Source organism: Pseudorca crassidens, chromosome 15, assembly GCF_039906515.1.
Source record: "Pseudorca crassidens isolate mPseCra1 chromosome 15, mPseCra1.hap1, whole genome shotgun sequence".
Taxonomy (NCBI): Eukaryota; Metazoa; Chordata; class Mammalia; order Artiodactyla; family Delphinidae; genus Pseudorca; species Pseudorca crassidens.
In genome coordinates, this window is record NC_090310.1 from 83,014,815 (window position 1) to 83,037,088 (window position 22,274).

Below are 22,274 nucleotides of genomic sequence, written 5' to 3' on the forward strand. Positions count from 1 at the left end.
ACTTTCCTACTGGCCTTTTTTTTTTTCAATATTTAAAAAAATTAACATCCAGAGGTCATGTAAATATACAACGTCTAGTCTGCTTTTCTATTTAACATATACTGAGCATATGCTGTGTTGTCGAAAACTCTTAACATAACTGTATACGCTTCCTTTTTAGGAATGTATTATGATTTATTTAGCCATTTCCCACCTTTTTTGGACATCTGAGGTACAAGTCATAAAAGGAAGCAAAACTGAAAATGAATATGTGATTTCACCTGTACGGGAACAGTACACATAGAAAAATGGGAAATCCAGGTGTTTTCTACTTTGTGTACCTATTACTTTTATAAGCAAAGAGAGGGTCAGTCCCTTTGGGCCGCTGGCCTTTGCAGCAGCCCCACTCCCTTTCTAAAGCCCCCCCGCCCTTTAGTCCACGGAGGAGAGCCCCTGTCTGGCAGCTGACATCGTGGCAGAAACCTGCTTCCTGCCCTGGTTTTACTCGCCTCCAGGGACGGGCTGCTCCACGCAGGGCCCTGGGTTCCAGCAGAAGCCTGGTGAGGTCAGGCATGACCCCAGAACAGGTGCTGGGCCCGTAGCTGGAGGGAGGGCCACGTGCTGCCATCCCCAGGGGCTGCCCGCTCAGGTCCAGGCAGCTGAGTCCTTGAGGGGTGGGTTTGGTATTAGTGGATTTTTTGAATTTTGGAAACAAAGAGCAAAATATCTCAAGTTTTAACGTGCAAGGTTCCCGGCTCAGTGTTGTTACTAGCAGCTGATTCAACTCTAGGACTACAGCTCGGGTACAACACACCACAGCTGTAGGCAGGACAGGGCCCACCGTCACACGTAGACAACTAAACAATCGTGTGCAGGGAAGGAGGCTGCGGACCACTGGCACGATCAGTCAGACCCGGGCAGCAAGAGTGGTGGAAAGAGGCGCAGAAAGCCCGCGGGGGAGGAGGGTGAGGGCTGTGACGGGGCAGGGGAGCAGATACGCTAAGGAGGGTTATTGACGCCAGAGCCCCAGCCCCAAGCCCCACCGGGCCTTATCTACCACCTGATTCTGTTCCTGCAGATCCTTTTTCCTTCTGTCTCCAAGGAGGACAGCCCCCAGGGGAAGGCTCTGCCCCAGTCTCCCACAGCCCGGGGCTTCCCAGGTGGCCTTCCCCTGCAGAGGGGCTGTTCCCCTCCCCTGGCCTCCTGGCATCTCTGTTCTCCAGAGGCAGCCCTGGCCAGACGCCATACCAGACGCCCCCAGTCTGTGCACAGAGCTCCTCTCTGTGGCACCAGCCTCAGGCTTTGTGGGTCTTTACCACCTTAGAAAAAGAGCCGACTTTGACCTAGAGCTGTGGGTTTTGGACACAGAACCACAATAAATAACCCCAGCTAAGGCAGCGGCCAAGGAGAGTCAGCAGACGGTGACCGGCTCCTCTGTGTGTTAAGAGGTGCTGGGAAAGCTGTGGCAACTTTTAAGAAAAAGAGCAGTTGCGTGGCTTTTCTTGTGCTGAGAATGTTTTCTATGAGAGAGATACTGGGCGTGGACTCGGCCTACGGCCGTCCTCACCGCCCAGGTTTGTCCAGTGATCCAGCAGGGCTGTGTAGCCCTCAGATGGTAAGGGGCAGAGACCCAGGCAGAGTCTAGAGAAATCCACGTGAGGCTTCCTTATGCTTTCTCCCTTCCACGAGGGGGCACAACTCCCAGCGAGGAAAATGCAGCAGCGCGTACTGTCATCCCTCCGTGTCGGTTGGGGGGCTGGGGGGATTGGCCCAGGACTCCCGCATATACTGAAATCCGCACATGCTCAAGCCCCTTATATAAAGTGGTGTAGCGTTTGCGTATAACCGACACCCATCTTCCCGTTTACTTTAAGTCATTTTCAAGTTACTTATAATACCTAATATAATGTAAATTCTATGTAAATAGTTGTAAATACAGTGTAAATGTTACGTAAATAGTTGCTGGTCTGTGTAAATAGTTGCCAGGACCTGCACTGGTACGTGGCAGCTATTTATATAGTATTCAAGTGTTGCTTTTTGGAACTTTCTGGAAAATATTTTCTTCCCAAATATTTTCTGTCTGAAGTTGGTTGAATCCATGGATGAGGAACTCAGGTTATGCGATGCTTCAGCTTAGGGAAGCTAGTTAGAGACACGATGCTGAGGGCTGGAACTTGGAGTTCCATCCGTGTTAGGAAAATGCAAAACTGGTGATGGTTGAGTGTTCAGTGCCCAGCTCTGGGCTCCATTCCCTACGACGTTACCCTTAATTCTTGCCTCAACCCGATCATGCTGGGAGTTCAGTTTATCCCCATTTAACAGATGCGGTAACCGAGGCCAAGGTCTAGGCAGAGGGACTCTGGAGAACCCACAGGAAGAGGGAAACAAACCCCCGAAATGGATGCTGGCCCACACACTGTCCTCAGCAGTGCTGGCTCCCCAGGGAGCAATTGAAAATGCAGATCCCCTGTGGGCATGACAGTGGGCAGCTGCAGCCCAGGAAAGAGCCGAAATGCAGGCTGTGCCTCCGGAATGGTCCTTCCCCTCTCCTGCTGGGATTTAGTCCATTTACCCTAATTGGCCAACTTCCTAAACTCTAGAACAGTGGTTCTCAAAGCCTGGTTCCCCCACAGGCAGCATCTGCATGACCTGAGAAAACATTAGAAATGCAAATTATCGGGTCCCACCCTAGAACTCCTGAATCAGAAACTGGCGTGGGTCTCAGGGATCTCCCTGGAGATGCTGATGTAAGGTCAAGGTTGCAAACCTCTGTCTGGAATGTGAGATTCCCCAGCCTCTCCCTTTTAGCCTTGGCTCAGCTGTGTGTGAGTCTCACAGGCTCTTACTAAGTCAGTCCTCATGAGATGAGCCAGCAGTAGGTGCTCAATAAGTATTGCTAATGATCCCTTAAACAGACATTTCCTAAACGTCCACCCTGTGCTTGGGTCTTTGCATGGGGCCCCTGGAGGTCGGGTCCAGTGGGGAGGCCTGTAAGCTAAGAAGCCCAACACAATTAGGAAGTGGGAGGAACCCTGCAGAAATCCAAGTTCCTAGACACCAGCCAGGGCCAGTCTGGCAGGCAGGCCTGCTATGCTACCCTGTACACAGAAACTTTCCCAAGCAGGGCTCGGGGTCAAAAACTGGCCAAGCCAAGGTGCAGGCGGGGAAACAACAGGAATTTCCCAAGAGCTTGAGGACCCGTGGTTGGGCTAAGAGTGAGGGCCTGAGGGTAGCTGCTTTCCACGTGGTGACAGAATCTGTCGTCTTCTCTCTTTTGTTCTCTTCAGTGTGGGGCTGCCTTCCAGGAGGACGACGTCATCGTGCTCAATGGCACCAAGGAGGACGTGGAAACGCTGAAGAGAAGGATGGAGGGGAGGAGGCTGCGATCCAAGCTGGGAAAGGTACCGGAGTCCTAGGCTCAGTTCCTCACCTTCCCGAGTCTGGGCGCAAGTCAAATCTGCAGGTTCTGCTCCAGAGCCTGTCGCAAACCCGCCAGCTGTGCTGCTGGTGCTGGTTCGGGGTTCACTGCGATCAAGGTGTTTTTATGACCAGGCGGGCCTGGGCTCTGGAAGATTCCAGGCGGCCTTGCTGGGTCGAGCTCAGTGGTCTGCCCTGCGCTCGGCTGCCTCATCGGTGAAGGGGGGCGGGGGTTCACGCCACCTGCGGGGGGCGGGTGTGGGCAGGAGGGTAGAAAAGCTCAGGCCTGTGAAGTGCGTCCGGAGGGCAAGGCGGCCACCACGATTGCTGCGCGGGCACTGCGTGTAAGAGGCTTGGTGTCACACCTTGTAAAACTGAGGAGGAGTGAAAGACACCACCCCCAGCACCTCTGCAGAGCCTGTGCGGCCCAGGTTTGAACGTCCTAGAGATCTGGGGGGAGCCCGGGGCCTGTGCTTCCCACCCACTCCTGGGAGTGCAGATGCAGATGCGCACACGCATGCAGCCACACACACACGCATGCAGACACACATGCACACGCGTGCATGCGCGCACACACACACACATGCAGACACACACACACGCACACCCCCTCCCTGCACTCCCTGGAGCGAGGAGACAAGCAGCCTTCCCCCCGTGGAAGCCGCTGCCTGGCCGTCCCGAGCCTCCCCTGGCCGCGGTCTTGAGTGGCACCCCGGCGATGCTTGCTGATGCCCGGCGCTCTGGGTCGGGGGTGCTGGGGTGAAGGCTTTGCTTTGCGCCCCAGGTTTAGAACCACCTTCCATAAGCAGTGGAATCCGTGCTTAATGATCTGATGTGATGAGCAGGCTCAAAACAGTTGATCAGCTAAGAAATCATTCAATGTGTCATTGATTCTGGATCCAGTAGTAAATTTTGTTGTTTCTTGAGTACTTACAGATGATAGCCATGGTCTTTTTTTCTTTCTTTAAAAAAAAAAAAAAAGGTTCAGGGTAAATGTGGGAGAAACTTCATGCCATCAGAACTAAGGCAAAAGAATGCCTAAAGTATTAGAAAATTAGTTTCAGTGTCCTGAGGACATAAAGTTGTGAAGAGAAATAGCCTGCCTGGTTCTGTGCTACTGGCTGCATTTACCAGTGATGTAATGATTAAAGATTTTTCAGCTTTTTCATTCTTTAAAATCATAATAGAGGAAAGTGCAAGACCGTATCACCCTGGAATAATATATAATTCATGGTCGTGAGGCTTTAAAAAGCTGAGAATATGATAGCTGTATCGTTATTGTGTGTGGGCCCAGAATTCTCAGAGCCAAACCACTGGCATTTCCTCCTTTGATAGCTTCACTTAGGTAGAAAATAGATAATGTGTGTGGATGGTTCTGTAGTACAAGGAATTGTGCCCAGCTTTTGTGATCAAATACCAGTAGAAGTGCTCCGTGAAGCGGTCTTGTACAAGGTTATTGCAATATTCATGAGAAAGAAAGAGACACTCTGTCATTTAAAGGGGCGAGTTCGGGTTTAGAAGCGAATAGAAGTTTGAGGTATTTTTGAGGACATTTACCAACTTGTTCTTTGTTGCTACTATTGATCAAGTTCAGTTTTTAAGAAGCACAAAAGGGAAAAATTGTATTTTAATGGAAGCTCCTAGAGACATTGGTATGGTCATTAGCCTTCTTCTTACTTTAGTGAGCTGTCTCCTCTGTCCCAGGCTTCCTGCCAAGTTGTTCAAAGCCCGGTGGAACTAACACACCCCTCTCCGGAGGCAGGATACTTCCCAGACCTTCTGGGAATGCTTCCTAGAGACGGCTACCAGGAAACCAAAATATTTCCCCAGTATACCCGCAGCTGGAGACAGGGCATAGCATTTTCTGTCTAAGGCCTCATTGCTCGTGCTTTTCAGATAACCTCAGCTCTGAATGGAGGGCTTAGAAATAAGCAGCTTTCTGCATTTTTTTTTTTTTTGAAGGATGACGTGTTACCTTCACAAATGTGAATGCATGTCTTGCATGTGTGAAATGAACAGGATGTGTTTATGTTTTATGCAAGTGTTACAGATCACGTAGCATATACATATTACAGGTTCAGGGCCACTGCCTGAGCAAGGTCTTTGATGTTTTCTAGTGATGGGAGCCTTCAGAAACGTTTAGGCTGCGTATCTCTAATGCCACCTTTTGCATGCTTAGGAAAACGGCATGTTTAAAGTAAATTCTCTGAGTGAACGTAAGTCCTGTTTGTCCTTTCTGTGATTGAATTAGCTGTGTGGTTTTAGAACGGTTTGTTGCATTCCTTAAATTTTTGCTGACCAGTTTAACGATTATGAGCGACAGAATTCTGACAGAAGTGATCCAGAGCTGAGGAGAATTGGCTCAAGTGTTCCTTAGTACAGGCCTCAAGCCCTTATAGTTAAATACACAAGTGTCAGAGCAGTTGGACAACTTTGAAGAAGTCTTCCTGGAAAGGTTGAGATTCGGTACTGGCTGGACTTATGTTATCATCCAGGTAACTGCTCTTTTGTGTGCAGTCGTCACCATTAACACTGACTGTTACCACTGAAACCTGTCCTCCGCATTTAGATTTTTTGAGGATGTGGTTTTGGAATGTAACTATACAGCTGAGCAGATCTCTGCGGATGTATGTCATGTGAGGCCAGAGTGCACAACTGGAAACACGTGGGGAGGCCGAGGTTTAGGGCAGAGGATCAGAGTCCTCTTCAGCGGGAGGCCTGCCCTGAGTGACCCGTGTTGGCCTCTCACTGGGCTCCCGGACTGGCGGGAGCCACACTGACACCGAAATCAGTGCATCTGAGCACGTGTCCGCCCCTCCCCCCACCCCCTTTCTTTTCACAGAAAACAAAGAAACCCAAGGTGGCAGAGTCTCTCTCAAAATCAGATGTCAGTGAAGGTAAGATGCTCAAAGAGGTCCTTATCTTAGCAAAAATAAGGCCATAGGCCTGTTTCCTAAATAAGTTCCTGATGTTGTTTTGTTTTGCTTACTTTGTTCTTTCACAGAAGCCCCAGGACCATCAAAAATGAAGACAGGGAAGCCCGAAGAAACCAGCCTTGATTCTCAAGAGAAGAAAACCACCTTGCCTCCCAGAAGTGCAGGTGGGTCCTATTGAGATGGCAGTGGGCCACTTAGACAGCTGGGAACCTGCGTGGGTGCGTCACGGTTTTGCTGGCGCGAATTCGAGAACTCAAGCTCGTCCTAATGGTGTCTCTGAATAGTTCACTGAGCTCTCTTGGCGGGTAACTAAGAAACAGTTGATTCACCTTAGAGCAGGAGCCCTCTCGGGACAGAAGGGGTGCGGGCACAAATGCCAGTTTTCCTGTGGAGTCTGCACTTGGTGCCAGGCTAACAAGGGGCGCCGAGGCCTGACTCAGGCGTTCCCTAATTTAAGGCTGGGGCTCGCTGTGCACCACGTGTGCACTCGAGCCGGCCTTCCTCCACCTGCTCTTGACCGAGAGCCGTTCCATTTGGTGCATAGTCCAGAATTTAGTGCCTTTGCCTGGAAACTCACTACCTTTAGCAAAGAAAATAGTATTTCACAAAGAAGAAAAGCACAGATTGAAGAGGTAAATAAAGGAGTGTGTAATCCTGTGGTGTAATCGCCCTCCAGAGTGTTCATGGGTTCCAGTACCCCGACACACACCTCAGCCACCTGGCCTCGGGATCTGATGTACGTCATCCCCAGAGCTGGGACCAGTGCCGAGAATATATAGCAAGTCGTGATGAGTGTGATTTTAGATACAGTAGCTTCATTTGTTTTTAGGACTTGGCAATTGAGATAACGTATTTCAACATTCATCCCCAGAAAGCAGGAGGGAAATTCCTGGGATTAATGAACTTTTGAGGATGTGACATCTGGAATAATCTGTAGTCCCAGCTTTAAAGTTTTGGGCTTTTCATTTTTCCAGCAGCACAGGGGAGCTCTTCCGGAAAAGCCGGGAAGCCTCCGTGTGGAGCCATGAAGAGGTCCATCGCCGACAGCGGAGAGTCAGAAGCTTACAAGTCCCTTTTCACGACCCACAGCTCCGCCAAGCGCTCCAAGGAGGAATCGGCCCACTGGGTCACCCACACATCCTACTGCTTCTGAGGCCCAGGGCGCGGCCTCGGCGCACCCCACAGCTCGGAGCCGGCGTGGCAGGGCAAGACGGGGGCTCGGTGACCCTGCCGGCCCCACCCCGTCACCCTCTCCACTCACCTCCCCCAGTGCGCGTGGACCCGCCCACGGCCGAAAGCACGCTGGCCGCACTATTTATGTTTAAAATAATTAAAGATGCCAGATTCCTCACGGGTATGTGGTTGGCTCATTTTGACTCAGACTCTTATGGTTTTGCTCGCGGTGGTTAATTAATTAAACAAGCCAAGTGAAACCGAACTTGAGGAAGGGCGAGTTTGAAGTGCATTCCGCCTGCAGGGCTGTGGGCTGTAGGAGGGGTCGTCTTGGCGCCAGGGAGGAGACTGAGGGGGCTTCCTTGCTGATCGCCTTGATGAGAGAGGAGGTTTAGTTGGCACCCGATGATTTCGTACGAAAATAAAGTAAGTCTAAAGTCTGCTCTTGTTCTCATCTCTGTATTTTTCTCCTTTCTTCCCCGAACGTTGAGTAAGAAAATTGCAGCCATTGCACTGATAGCGATTGTAGTTCTATGACATCATGTCAATTCCACTTTCTCTCTCAGCAGAAGATTATAAAAGGGGGAAACTGTGCATAAAATTGGTGTATCTTATCCATAAAGTGTATTGAAGTGAATAATTAATGAAATTCTCCTATGAGACTAAGAATCAGGAACATCCAGGTTCAACACTGCCTTTCTGGAGACAGTTGTATCATTCAGATGGTTCTTTATACCAGATCCAGGGCCCTGGTTTCCATGAAAAAGCAGGCAAAGGAGCTGGGGGAGGAAGGTCGGAGGCGGGAGGGAGCAGCCTCAGAGGGAGGATTCTGGGGAGGGGGTGGAGAGCCGAGCGCAGCCTGCTCCGTCCCGGGTCCTGTGCCTCAGCGGGGTGGGAAGTTGGACCTGAGGACGTGTTGACATTGTGAATATAGAGGAGTTTTATCAGAATGACACTAACATCAGTGAATTTCTGTTGTGGACTTTTCCAGAACAAACCTGAAAATTATCTATTTTCTTTCCCAGATCAGCATTTATATACCTTTACATACAGATAAGTCTGGTTATAATAGCCGTGCCTATTTCCTAATCAATTCTTGGGCCTCGCGCCCCCGTAAGCCCTGCACAGATGCTCTTGGCAGGGAGCCCCACATCCCCACCCCAAGCTGGGGGAGGATGTGCCCCAGGGCAGTCTGTGCCGCCGGATCCCACTCTCCGTCTCTCCTCCTGGTTTCAAACCATCTCACAGAACTTCATCACTCAACACAGTTAGAGGCACAGGGGAGGCACCCAATGGACCCTTGGTTATATCCAGCAGAAGGCTTTATTCCCCGGGAATAAGTGTGAATCAGGTGACCCAGCGGAACAGGTACAAGCCCTGCGTTCCATTAGTCGGGACTTTTTGTTTCATGTCATTTTTAGAAACTGATGGTTTCAAGTGCACTGGCCGTTGAGCCCTGGCTGTACTCCTGGCAGCGGCCTCTGTTGTCCTGCAGGCTGTGTCCCTCTCGCCTCAGAGTCTTCACACCTGCCTGGATGTCAGCCACTTCCCCATCTTACCCAGCCAGCTCCTGATCATCCCACATGTTCCACCTGAATGTCTTTTTCAGGAAAGCCTTCCTGCCTGAACCAGCCTAGAGCTGCCCCCTTGTGTTCTCTTAAAGCTCTCTGTTCTTATCACAAATGTTATTTTTTTCTTTTTTGGCCACACCGTGCAGCATGCAGGATCTTAGTTCCCCAACCGGGGGTTGAACCCGTGCCTTCTGTATTGGGAGCGTGCAGTCTTAACCACTGGACCACTAGGGAAGTCCCCTTATCACAACTTTTTTTTTTTTTTTTTTTTGCGGTACGCGGGCCTCTCACTGTTGTGGCCTCTCCCGTTGCGGAGCACAGGCTCCGGACGCGCAGGCTGAGCGGCCATGGCTCACGGGCCCAGCCACTCTGCGGCATGTGGGATCTTCCCGGACCGGGGCACGAACCCGTGTCCCCTGCATTGGCAGGCGGACTCTCAACCACTGCGCCACCAGGGAAGCCCAGCCTTATCACAATTTTAATGAAATAAATGATACTCTTAATTAACTCAGGCATTGCACACTCAGGTGAAGTCAATGAGTGTAACTGTGAGGCGATAGGGAGTGGTGGGGACTGTGGAGAAAACATGGCCACCTAGAGGGGCGGTTGCTACTCAACTCCAGCAGAGAGGGGCCCCCGTGTTACCAGATGGTCCATACTTTTCAAAGGAAACTTAGTTTCCTTTGAAATCTGGCCTTTTTAAATGAAGCCCTCCCCCCACCGACATTTAAATATTGGCAAATAATCATTTTCAGAAACAATGTAGGCCAAAATACATCAGTGGCTCCTAGTCTGTAGCCTCTGTTTTTTTGGTTGTTTTTTTTTTAGCCTCTGGTTTAATATCTTTCTTTCCCACTAGGCTCTCAGCTCCACAGGGACACATGCCTGGGCTGCTCTGCTCACCACAGCGTCTGCAGTCAACAAATAGAAAAACAAAAATAGATGGACTCTCCCAGTAGAGCATGAGGGTCAGAAAGAACATAGTGGCAAGGAGATGGCCTTCTATCACTCCCCCGCCTCTCTTTTTATTGCCCTCTGGAAATTTCGCTATTTCCCTTTAAGCCCTACTCCCAGGCAACCCCTGCGAGCCTCTTTATCCTCTGCCCTGAAGTCATCACATTGGCCAGAGCTGGTTCTGGTTCAGGGCCTTTGTGACATCACCAACCGCCCAGCCCAGCCCTGGTTCCCAGTCTCCGGGTGCAAGGGCAGACCAACCCACCATGAGCCACTTTGTCCCCCATCTCTGCTCACCATGCGGACACTGAAATGGTTCTTGTTCTTTCCTCTGTGCCTCTCCTGCGGCTATGCCTTTACGTTTTCTTCTCTGAGAGATAAAGCCAGAGAACCCCAGGAGAAGGCGCCTTGCGGAGCGCGCTTTCGAATTCGGCAGAGTCTCCCAGAGCACGCCCAAGGCTGGCTTGCGAGCAAGTGGCTCTGGCCTTTCTTTGTTGTCGTGCTGTATGTGATGCTAAAGTTTCGAGGAGATAGTGAGACGGGTAAGGTAAGGATGGCTCCGTATTTCACACCACGTTGATTCCACCGCAGAAAGCTTAGACTCAGAGGAACACGTACTCTGGTTGTTACAGGCAAGACGGTTAAGTACAACGAGTATGAATACAGAGTACCTACTTCTGGTCCTGAGAAACATTGGCTAACTCATTTCCCGACGTGTCCTTAGGGAGGATGGGAGATCTTAACTCACAGAGGTGGGGACTCATAGTTGAAGACCACCTTCTGTTTACTGGGCAACTAAAGCCTTGGCTCAATATTTATCCTGTTAAATCAGATGTTTCAAATTGAGGATAGATTCAAGAACTTGGCGTGTTTCAGGTCAACATTAGTTATGGAGGCAGACTCACTGCCCCTGATTTTTAATTTCCCTAGCGTTTGAGTCATTACAAGTTGCTGAACTGAATGGAAATGGTATCATTTCCCAGGTAAAGGAAAAGACCTGTCATAAAGCATCAGAGGTGTAAAGAGGTAACAGCCTGTCCATAAAGTGGCTGAACAGCTCTGAGAAGAGGAAGGGAGAGAAATACGGCAGCATGTTCGCTCCTGGACAAACCCCCCGCTTCAGGATTCTGTGTCCAAACTGATGGGAGCAGGGGTTGGCAAACCTTTTCTGTAAAAGGCCAGATAGTTGATATTTTCAGCTGTGCAGCCCATTCAGTCTGTGTTGCAAGGACTCAACTCTGCTGTTTGAGCATGAAAGCAGCCGTAGACAGTATGCAAATGAACGAGCCTGGCTGTGTTCCAATAAGACTTTATTAACAAGAAAAGCTGATGGGCCAGATTTGGCCATCGTTTGCCAATCCCTGGGCTAGATCAATGCTAGAGCCAACTTCTCTTAGGTGAGCCCAGCTCTCTTAGAATTGTGTCAAAACCAGCAACATCAACAGTATTATTCACCCCGAATATCTTTCTTGACAGGAGCAGAAGAATCCTCCGGCCCTTCGAGGCTATTCATTACGCTCTCCAACAAAGAAAAATCAAAATGCTTCCCCCAGCGAAGACCATGCATTCAATATCCTAACCCAGCTCGAGATGGACCTTGTGAAATTCATGTCCAAGGTGCAGAATCTGAAAGCCGCCATGGCAACAGGCGGTAACCTCAAGCTTCTCAACTCAGAGATGCCTGCAGCCCCACACAATAATATTACAATATATGAGATATGGGGAGAAGAAGACTCCGAGTGAGTGGATTTGTGTGTCAGAGTAGGAGAGAAAAATCTGAGTGTTTACAAACCATAGGCAAACTAGTAAAACTATTCTGAAGAAAAAGAATTCTCGAATTTGGGGCCTTTTTCCTTTCTCTTTTTTTAACCTTGAAAAAAGTGTGAGACCAGTAGCCATAGCAGTTATTGTTTTGTTTAACTGTTGTTTTTTGTTTGTTTGTTTGTTTTTACATCTTTATTGGAGTATAATTGCTTTACAATGGTGTGTTAGTTTCTGCTTTATAACAAAGTGAATCAGTTATACATATATGTATGTTCCCATATCTCTTCCCTCCTGCATCTCCCTCCCTCCCACCCTCCCTATCCCACCCCTCCAGGCGGTCACAAAGCACCGAGCTGATCTCCCTGTGCTATGCGGCTGCTTCCCACTAGCTATCTATTTTACGTTTCGTAGTGTATATATGTCCATGCCACTCTCTCGCTTTGTCCCAGCTTACCCTTCCTCCTCCCCATATCCTCAAGTCCATTCTCTAGTAGGTCTGTGTCTTTATTCCTGTCTTACCCCTAGCTTCTTCATGACATTTTTTTTCCCTTAAATTCCATATATATGTGTTACCATACGGTATTTGTCTTTCTCTTTTTGACTTACTGCACTCTGTATGACAGACTCTAGGTCTATCCACCTCATTACAAATAGCTCAATTTCGGGCTTCCCTGGTGGTGCAGTGGTTGAGAGTCCGCCTGCCGATGCAGGGGACACGGGTTCGTGCCCCGGTCCGGGAAGATCCCACATGCCGCGGAGCGGCTGGGCCCGTGAGCCACGGCCACTGAGCCTGCGCGTCCGGAGCCTGTGCTCCGCAACGGGAGAGGCCACAACAGTGAGAGGCCCACGTACTGCAAAAAACAAAAACAAAAACAACAAATAGCTCATTATCATTTCTTTTTATGGCTGAGTAATATTCCATTGTATATATGTGCCACATCGTCTTTATCCATTCATCCGATGATGGGCACTCAGGTTGTCTCCATCTGCGGGCTATTGTAAATAGAGCTGCAATGAACATTTTGGTACATGACTCTTTTTGAATTATGGTTTTCTCTGGGTTTATGCCCAGTAGTGGGATGGCTGGGTCATATGGTAGTTCTACTTTTAGTTTTTTAAGGAACCTCCATACTGTTCTCCATAGCGGCTGTATCAATTTACATTCCCACCAACAATGCAAGAGGGTTCCCTTTCCTCCACACCCTCTCCAGCATTTACAGCAGTTATTGTTTTGTTCTTGCCTTCCTCACTTCCTCTAGAGTGGAGGGTGGTGAGAAGTGCATGGACAGAGGCATTAGTGTAGGGTGACATTCTTGGCCACTGTGCCATGGCCCTTGTAGAATAAGGCTTTTGGGAAATTTGTGGTAAGATGCTGATATTATTTTCTTAATAACTATCTTTACAGTAGCTATTTTTGCAAAAGACAGAACCTTTTTTTATCTTTATGATTTATTATATTACAAAGGACAACTTTATAGGTTTTAAAATGAAATAAAATAAAAAATTATTGTTAGGAGGTGTGTGTGTCAAGGGGATGGTGGATTCTAGAATCATTTCATTTTCTTACCACCAGAAAAGTCATCTTATTCATTCTGTCTCATGGGTCCCATGCATTGACTTTTCTACTACAAAACTAACAGTTACATGTGTCTAAGTGGATTCAGAGAAATGGAGAATCAAACCATGTTTTAATGTAATTCAGATATAGATGAGCTAACCAGGGGTTCCCAAATTGGTCAATATGAATATTCTTTATAATACTTATTTAAAATATGGGTATTTGGGCATGTTTGTATGGCTAATGGAAACTACACTTACTCCAGGCTGTTCTGTTAGCTCATGACCTCTAATCTAGGCCAGCCTGGTAGTTTTAGAGACATGCAGGGACTTCCCTGGCAGTCCAGGGGTTAAGACTTCGCCTTCCAATGCAGGGGGTGCGGGTTTGATCCCTGGTCAGGGAGCTAAGATCCCACATGCGCCTAGTGGCAAAAAAACAAAACATAAGCAGAAGCAATATTGTAACAAATTCAATAAAGGCTTTAAAAAAAATGGTCCACATCAAAAAACATCTTAAAAAACAAAAAAGAGAGACCTGCAGGTGCAGGCCTGGGCAGAGACGTCAGCTATGCGAGACCATGGAAATTCCCTTATTTCCACTTCAGTCCAAATTAAAGTGGGCTTGACTCTCCATCACCTTCCTTCCCAGCCATAAAGAGTTCAAAGAGTTCATCCTCATCGTCGGAGCACAGTCCTCAGGGTCAGTCGCACATACGTGTTCGGGAAGAGACCTCAGATCAGAGCCGGCCATCTCTTCCCCTCTCGTAACTGTGACGCTACCTTTGAAAAGTGGTCCCTGAACCCTTTACTTTTTGCCGAAACTTCAACTTCCAGGATGTGGAAAAACTGGAAGGAGCTGAGACGCCTCCTTTGTGCCTTCTGTTCTCTTTCTGGGTGTTTTCAAGCAAATGGGACTATGTGAGTTATTTTCACAGCACATTCTGAAGAAATGCAGATAAGGAAAAAAGACTTTGGTTTTAACCTGTGATGTCAACATGGGGCACATTTTAGATTAGAATAGAGATAATGTAAAGGTTGCCAAACCGTGGCTCATGGGCCGGATCAGCCCACGGCCGGCTTTTGTGCAGCCCATGAGCTAATAATGGTTTTTATACTTTTAAATGGTTGAAAAAAATCAAATGATGAATTGTATTTCATGACATGAAAATTACATGAAATTCGGGAATTCCCTGGCGGTCCAGTGGTTAGGACTCTGCACTTTCACTGCCGAGGGCCTGGGTTCGATCCCTGGTCAGGGAACTAAGATCGGCAAGCCACGGGGTGAGGCCAAAAAAAAACCGAAAAATTACACAGTGACCATAAATAAATTTTTATCGGAACACAGCTGTACCCATGTACATATTGCCTATGGTTGCTTTTGTGCTCTGTGGCAGAGTTGAATTACTGCACAGAAACCATTTTGGCCCCAAAGCTGAAAATATTTACTAACTAGCCCTTTACAGGAAAAGTTTGCCAATCCTAGTTTATGCTAATCTTATTTATATGTTAACAACCAGAAAAGGTGTTCATCGAGAACCAGTGTATTCAATAACCTTCACAAATAGCCCCTCTTTGTCTGATGGGCAAAAATGTAATTTCATATCATATTTTTGTGTCTACTTTTGTCCAGGTCACTACCAGCTAATGAAGGGAATCCTAAGAAAGAGCAGAACATCAAAATGCCTTATAGCAAGTCGATTGAGGACATAAATGAGAACGAAATCTGCTGTACAATTGGATTTAGCAATTCCCATAAAATAGCGTCCCGGGTCTTTGCCTCGCCCTAACACAGAGCTTTGCAGACCTCGGTGTTGCCTGGAAAACAGTGTTTCCTCACCCCAGTCCATTTCATGCAATATTTTCAGGCAAAAATGCATTAGATATAGGTGGAGAAGCCAGAGCTCCACAAAGCTGCTCGGCTCTGTTGTTCCAGGGTCAGCTCAAACCCCACTGTTACCACACTCCGCAGTGACTCAGCAAATCGTAGCCGCTGGATCGCTGTAGTTGTCTACACCTGCTGTCTCTGTCCGAGGAGGTTCACTCGGGTGGTTGGCAGAATTCCTAGACAAGACCCCTCTCCTGGGGGCCTGAAGGGGCCACTGCCATACGCGAGGTGATGGGTCGTGGGGCGGAGACGTGAGGGCAGCCTTTAGGATCCAAGAATGGTCCCCAGTCAACAGCTAGAAAAGAAACCCGGAATCTCAGCCATACAACTGCAAGGACATGGGCTCTACCAGCAACCAGTAACCTGGAAGAGGCCCCCGAGAGAAGGGATCCCAGTCTGGTGAGACCCTGAGCATATGAGGCCACCTACCAGAACATAGATTCCCAACCCACAGAAACTGTGAGAAAATAAATGTGTGTAGTGTGAAGCCACTAAGTGGCTTTGTGGTAGTTTATTACACAGCAGTAGAAAATCAATACAGAACACACACACCACACACACACACACACACACACACACACTCTTTCCATCCGCTCTTTCTGATGCTTTGGATGACACATCCACGCTCCCTCTGGCCTAGTCACCAGCCTCTGAACCAGGGGAATGGGACCAAAGGAAATACTGGCAGAGGGTCACGAACAGGGCTACCCTGCTCCTGGAAACCAGAGGTTACAAAGTGTTGGCTCAGGGACCAAACCTCCCCCCACCCCAGCATGTTTGTTTGGCCCTAATCATATTCTCTAACATTTTATCTTGAAATTTGTAGATTCACAGGAAGTTGCAAAGTAGCAGAGTATCTCCTTAGACGCTTGGTCTAGTTTTCCGCATTGGTTTTCCCCAGCGGTTACATCTTACTTGAGTACAGTCACAAAACCAGGAGACTGACATTGCGACAATGTGTGTGGGGAGTTCTGTGTTGTTTTATCCCGGGTGTGGAGGCGTGGACCCACCACTCCACCATCCCAGCAGAGACCCCCAACTCCTGGCAACCACCAATCAGTTTCCATCTCTGTGATGTTTTTAAAATTTTGTTTATTATTTTATATTTATTTTTGGCTGTGTTGGGTCTTCATTGCTCCGCGCGGGCTTTCTCTAGTTGCAGCGAGCGCGGGCTGCTCTTCATTGTGGTGCGTGGGCTTCTCATTGCAGTGGCTTCCCTTGTTGTGGAGCACGGGCTCTAGCCACGCAGGCTTCAGTAGTCATGCCTCGTGGGCTTAGTTGCTCCACGCATGTGGGATCTTCCCGGACCAGGGTTTGAACCCGTGTCCCCTGCATTGGCAGGTGGATTCTTAACCACTCCGCCACCAGGGAAGTCCCCAATCTCTATGAGTTTTGTCCTTACAAGAATGTTTATGTGAATGAAATCATACAGTGTGTGACCTTTTACTTTTTAAAAATATTTATGTATTTATTTAGCTGCGCCGGTTCTTAGTTGTGGCACGCAAGCTCCTTAGTTGCAGCATGCAGGTTCTTAGTTGCGGCGTGCAGGATCTATCTAGTTCCCCGACCAGGGATCGAACCCGAGCCCCCTACATTGGGAGCTCAGAGTCTTAACCACTGGACCGCCAGGGAAGTCCCCTACAGTGTGTGACCTGTGAGGCTGGCTTCTTTCACCCGACATAAGGCCCTTCAGATCTATCCAGGTGGTCTCATGTGCCAGCACTTCGTGCCTGTCTGCTGCTGAGTCCATGGAACCCTCTGCCTGCCGTGTGGGGGAAGTTTTGGTCTCTTGTAGGTTTTGGTTATAATTACAGAGCTGCTACAAAGAATCGTGTGCAGGTTTTTACATGAACACGCATTTTCATCTTTCTGGTATAAATGCCCCGGGTTGCGGTCGCTGGGTCACATGGGAAATGCATGTTTTGGCTTCCAGTAAGAGTCAAAGATTTAGAAGAAGATACATCCAGGGAACTGCCGCTCTTTCCTCATCCCGGCTACCCGGATCCCACACCCTCCTGCCCTCCACGAAGCCCTGTAGTGACGTGATCAGCCCCTTAGTTTCTGTTTTGTCCTTCCTTTCTCTTGCACAAACGAACAGATGCGTGTGTATTTTCTTATACCCCTTCTTTCCGACGTGAAGGACAGCAAGCTTTCCAAATTCTTTGGGGCTTTGCTTTTTCCACTTAACAGAAGGTTCTTGGAAATCCCTTCGAAGTGGCTCTTAGGGGGTCTTTCTCATTCTTTTTTCCCCGCTGCAGAGTGCGCCATTGTGTTTGTCCAGCCCCTGTCTTATATGCGGACATTCAGGTAGCTTCCAGGAGTTTGAAATGACAAATAATGATGCAGTGAATAACCTTGTGCTGTGGTGTTGGAGATGTATCTTCAGGGTAGGTTCCTAGGAGTGGGTTTGGTGGGGAGAAGGGTGAACGCATGTGTGGTTTTGTTAGGCATTGCTAAATTTCCCTCCAGAAGGGTGGTGCTGAGTCGCGTTCTCATCAGGGATGCCAACACAGCGTTTCAGCTGCCCGAAACGCCGGTCTTAGAACGCTTTGCATGGCTTGCAGTTACCGAAGATTTCCACTAGGTGGCAGACAAAGCCCGTCACAGGGAACAGCGCTCTTGCTTCCCGAAGATTTCGTTTTCAAGGGCCCTCGATAACAGTCACGTGTGAGTTGAAGTAGTAGCTGTCATAACACTTGTATCCCAGTTAGCAACTAGCATTCATTGTACTGGTAGTAATGAAAACATTACTTTGTGTTAACAATGAACATTTGTCGTTTGATTATTCACTCATTCAGTCAAGTATTTGTTCTAAGCACTGTTCCAGGCTCTGGGCATGAGGAGATAAAAAGAAACAAACATCTTGCAGGCACAGAGCTTGCATTCCACTGGGGGAGAGACAAGAAACACGTACATAGTCCAACATGTAGGCTGTCAGGTGGGCCCATGTACTACAGAGAAAGATAAAACAAGGAAGGGGAGCAGGGTTTGGGGGTCAGTGAGTGAATGGTTGTTTAGGATCTTAGTGTGGTCGGGGAAGGGTTGCTGAGAAGCCCTTACTGGAGGGAGTCAGCCCTGAGGACCCACGAGGAGATGAAGAGGACGTGGGAAGAGGAAGTGCAAAGGCCCTGAGGCAGGAGCGCCAGGCCTCAAGGCGAGCTGCTGGGGGTCCCATGCTTGGGCCGAGTGAGGGAGGAGATGAGGTGGGACACAAGGAGCGGGTGCCTCGCAGGCCACCGGCAGGACTCGAGTTTCCCTCCTAAAGAGATGAGGGCTGTGGGGAGACTGTGGAAACCCTCCTTCCCCCACTCCCCGACAGAGATGCACCCATCCCCCAGGTGTCTCCAAACGGCCCAGCCCCGGCCACACCTGATCTGGGCTTTGTCGGTCTCTGTTCTCAGGGGCCCTTGGGGGTGGGGGATATGGGGACGACAGGTGGGGGGAGATGAGGCTTCCTGTGGGAGACGAGCACCTTTCAGGGGCCCTGCTGTGTGACCTCTGCCTTCCATTGTCTTTGGGCCACTTAACAATTCTGTAAACTGTAGAAAATGGGTAATACACGAAGCCTCGGTGTTTATCAAAATGCAGGTGGATCTCATGTAAGGGACGCAGTTAGTTGTGCAGCTCTCTGTCTGTCTGTCCTCCCGTCGGCTTCCGGTCCTTTGAAGCCTCCTCTGAACCTGCTGTACCGTCCTACTGGCCCCTCCTTAACCAATGAGTTGAGTCACGTTTCTGACACATGATCGTCTTATATCGCATGAGTCGTGAGTCTGCCGCTTCAAAAGTTCCCTTTCCCGGTGCCCCGAGCCCTTCTCAGCCACGGTGCGGACATGAAGACACCTCTAGCACGTTACCCCAGGAGGGGAAGAAATTAGATTCCCTTCCATTTTGAAAACCCATAAAAAGGAAATGTGATGGAGAGGAGGGGGCAGTGGCTGTGGGAGGACCCGCTGCGGCCCAGGCTCTCCTGTCTTCCGTTCTCTAGGTGTCAGGGACACCCAGGGGAGGGGGCCCAGCGGGGACCTGCCCGAGGGTGGTGACCCGGGAGATGGAGCACCCTGGAGGCAAAGGGGAGGCTCTGAGCTCCTGAGGGCAGAGCCTGGTCTCACCCTGAGCACCCCCCGCTCCTCCCAGCAGACCCTCGCTGCCCTGAGCACCCCCCGCTCCTCCCAGCAGACCCTCGCTGCCCGTGCAGGCGAGAGGGAGGCCTCCCCAGCCCTGAGGTCACTCCTGGCGCCCTTAGGAAAGCGCTTGCCTTTACTGGGCAAACCTCCGGGTTCCTTCAACTTGAAGAGCCCGCGAGTCTGCTCAGTACGTTTCCTCCCCGCCGTGTGTGGACTTAGACATCAGGCAGATGCTGCAGGAGCTTTGCCTCTCACTCGGACCAGTGCCTTCCGGCCGCTTCGTTCTTCCAGAAACACCCTCTCCCCTCCACTCACTCATCCTTCCTTCCGTCATTTATCTGTCCATCATTCAACCAGGACTCAGGAGCATCTCACTGTGCGGACATGGCAGTGGGTGCAGAGGATACAGGGATGAGCGAACGTGGACCACAGGGAGACCCACCTCACACACCTTAGAGGCTGCTCTCGAGAAAGAGACTGTAAAATGGTGCAGCCACTGTGCAGAACGGTATGGAAGTTCCCCAAACACTTAAAAATAGAATTTCCATATGACCCAGCAAATCCTCTTGTGGGTATAAAACCCCGAGAATTAAAAGCAGGATCTGGAAGAGATGTTTGCACACCCAGGCTCATAGCAGTGTTGTTCACAACAGCCAAGAAGTAGAAGCAACCTAAGTGTCCATGGATGGATGAGTGGATGAACAAAATGTGTCTTATACATGCGTTGAGTATTATTTGGCTTCAAAAAGGCCAAGCACCCTCTGGGCACCAGGAATGCAAAGGTAATCAAATCCTACAGTATTATTGGGGGCTGTCAGACAATTAGGAAAAACAGACAGTGGCTACAAACACATAAAAATATACAACAGCATTCAGGAGTGGGTAAGTGCTGTGAAGAAAAATACTCCAGAGGAGGGGTCTCTTGTGCCAGATGGTCAGGGAAGACCTTCCAGAGGACACTTTGAACAAACCTGTGTGAGGTGAGGACCCAGGGATGGGAAAAGCAAGTGCAAAGGCCCTGAGGTTCTCCTAGAAACCCACCCCTTCCTTCAGAGGGCCGACCTCCATCCTTAATTATACCTTCACTTGTGTTGTAATTGGGTCCTTAACGGATATGCTGTCCCCAAATGTGCCACTTTGGCATAAGGATTATTTTGAGCTGAAGGCAGCTGAGGCAGGAAGAGTTCTCCACCCTCCCCTTTTCTGCCTAAAAGCAGGACATAAATTTCGCACTGAGGAAGGTGCCCCCCTTCCCAGCACACCAGGGGGAGAACAGTGACTCTTATCATCAAAGACTGGAAGTCGAAACCGAGATGCATTTGCATAAACAGACCTGACTAGAACAGTCCTGTTTTCCATTAGTTTCCCCCATATATTTCCTAGTCACTTGCCCACAGTCTGTCCCTTGAACCCTAAACCCTCTTTCCTTTGTTAAAATGGTATATAAGCCCCTGAGTCTACCTGCTTCTTTGATTGTCACTTCTTTTCTGTGAACTCCTGTGCACACAAACAGTAAAAATTGTCTTCTGTTCACCTTTTATTAGTTTAATTCATAAACCCCTATTTACTGAGCGTAAGAAAGTAGAGGAAAAGCTTTCCTCCCCAACATTTTTTTGTCTTTTTTTTTCTTTTATTATTTTATTATTATTTTCTTTCAGTTTTCTTTTTTTTTCTCCCCAACATTTTAAATTCTCTATTTTTAATAGATTTTGGCTCTTCTTATTCTAGAGTTTGGATGTACCGTAATTTAACCAGTTCCCTACTGGTGGATGTCTGGGTGCTCTCCAGTGTTTTCTTATTACGAACACATATGGTACCTATTTCCCTAGATCGGGCAGGATTTGGTGCTTCCCACTTGAGGCCGTACAACCACCATCTGCCAGTGTTTGGGTTTATTCCACAGTCAGCAAACACAGAAAGCGCAGCCAGCCAAGGCACTGAAAACAAAAACCCTGCAGTGGCTTTTTACACGTGACTTATTTTAGAATTTCTAAGCACAGTTAAGTGATGACTCATCCCACTTAAATTCTGAGCTGTTTAAAGGGCCATCTGGTTCATCAGAATATGAAAGACTCTGCCCAGCAACCTGGAAAAGCACCCAAGATGAAGACCCAGCGCTTTTTAACCACTGACGGTGAGTCCCAAGGAATGTCAGCCGAGTGTTAGCTCCTTGAGGACAAGAATGTTGTCAACTAAATAACCTGCATAATGTCTGGGCCTATTTTTGTAAAAAACGTTTCCTTTTTTTTTTTTTTTGATTACATAGGCAATGCAACCCAAAGCACAAGTAACCAAAGAAAAATAGATAAGTTAGACTTCATCAAAATTAAAAGCTTTTGCGCTCCAAAGGAAACTATAAGAAAGTGAAAAGACAACTCAGAGAATGGGAGACAATATTTGTAAATTATATATTTGACAAGGATCTAGTATTAAGCATATAGGAAGAGCTCACAACTCAACAGTGAAAAGAAAAACACCCAACTGAAAATGGGCAAAGGACTCAAAGAGACATTTCTTCAAAGAAATGTACAAATGGCCAATAAGTACATGAAAAGGTGCTCATCGTCAGTCATCAGGGAAATGCAAATCAAACCCACAGTGAGACACCACTTTGTACCCACTAGGATGTCTGTCATCAAAAAGGCAGACAAGGACTTCCCTGGTGGCGCAGTGGTTGGGAGTCCGCCTGCCGATGCAGGGGACACGGGTTCGTGCCCCGGTCCGGGAAGATCCCGCATGCTGCGGAGCGGCTGGGCCCGTGAGCCATGGCCGCTGAGCCTACGCGTCCGGAGCCTGTGCTCCGCAACGGGAGAGGCCGCAACAGTGAGAGACCCGCGTACCACAAAAAACAAAAAACAAAACAAACAAACAAGAAAAACAGCCTCATACCCATTAGCACTCACTCCCCATCCCT

The 22,274-nt window shown here is 48.7% G+C and overlaps 2 protein-coding genes across 3 annotated transcripts in view; both read left to right on the forward strand.

Moving 5' to 3' along the window:
* RTF2 (replication termination factor 2) overlaps window positions 1-7,947 on the forward strand; it is a 40,533-nt gene extending 32,586 nt beyond the window's left edge. The window contains exons 6-9 of one of the 2 annotated variants that reach the window (XM_067708571.1): window positions 3,267-3,380; window positions 6,239-6,293; window positions 6,401-6,496; window positions 7,307-7,947. In XM_067708571.1, coding sequence (XP_067564672.1) covers window positions 3,267-3,380; window positions 6,239-6,293; window positions 6,401-6,496; window positions 7,307-7,485 — 444 coding nt within the window. In that variant the 3' untranslated portion in view covers window positions 7,486-7,947. The remainder of the gene's footprint in view (window positions 1-3,266; window positions 3,381-6,238; window positions 6,294-6,400; window positions 6,497-7,306) is intronic. The other variant, XM_067708572.1, reaches the window with a different exon arrangement.
* A 1,380-nt stretch (window positions 7,948-9,327) lies between these two features.
* On the forward strand, window positions 9,328-12,076 carry LOC137206507 (protein FAM209-like). Its single transcript, XM_067705209.1, has 2 exons — window positions 9,328-10,577; window positions 11,507-12,076. The coding sequence occupies exons 1-2, from the start codon at window positions 10,071-10,073 to the stop codon at window positions 11,771-11,773; spliced, it is 774 nt and encodes a 257-aa protein (XP_067561310.1). The 5' UTR covers window positions 9,328-10,070; the 3' UTR covers window positions 11,774-12,076.
* Window positions 12,077-22,274: the final 10,198 nt, after the last annotated feature.

Coding starts and splice junctions, on each gene's coding strand:
- LOC137206507 (XM_067705209.1), top strand. CDS start 10,071: ATGGCCTTCTATCACTCCCCCGCCTCTCTTTTTATTGCCCTCTGGAAA. Junction 10,578..11,506: donor GAGATAGTGAGACGGGTAAG/GTAAGGATGGCT, acceptor CTTTCTTGACAG/GAGCAGAAGAATCCTCCGGC.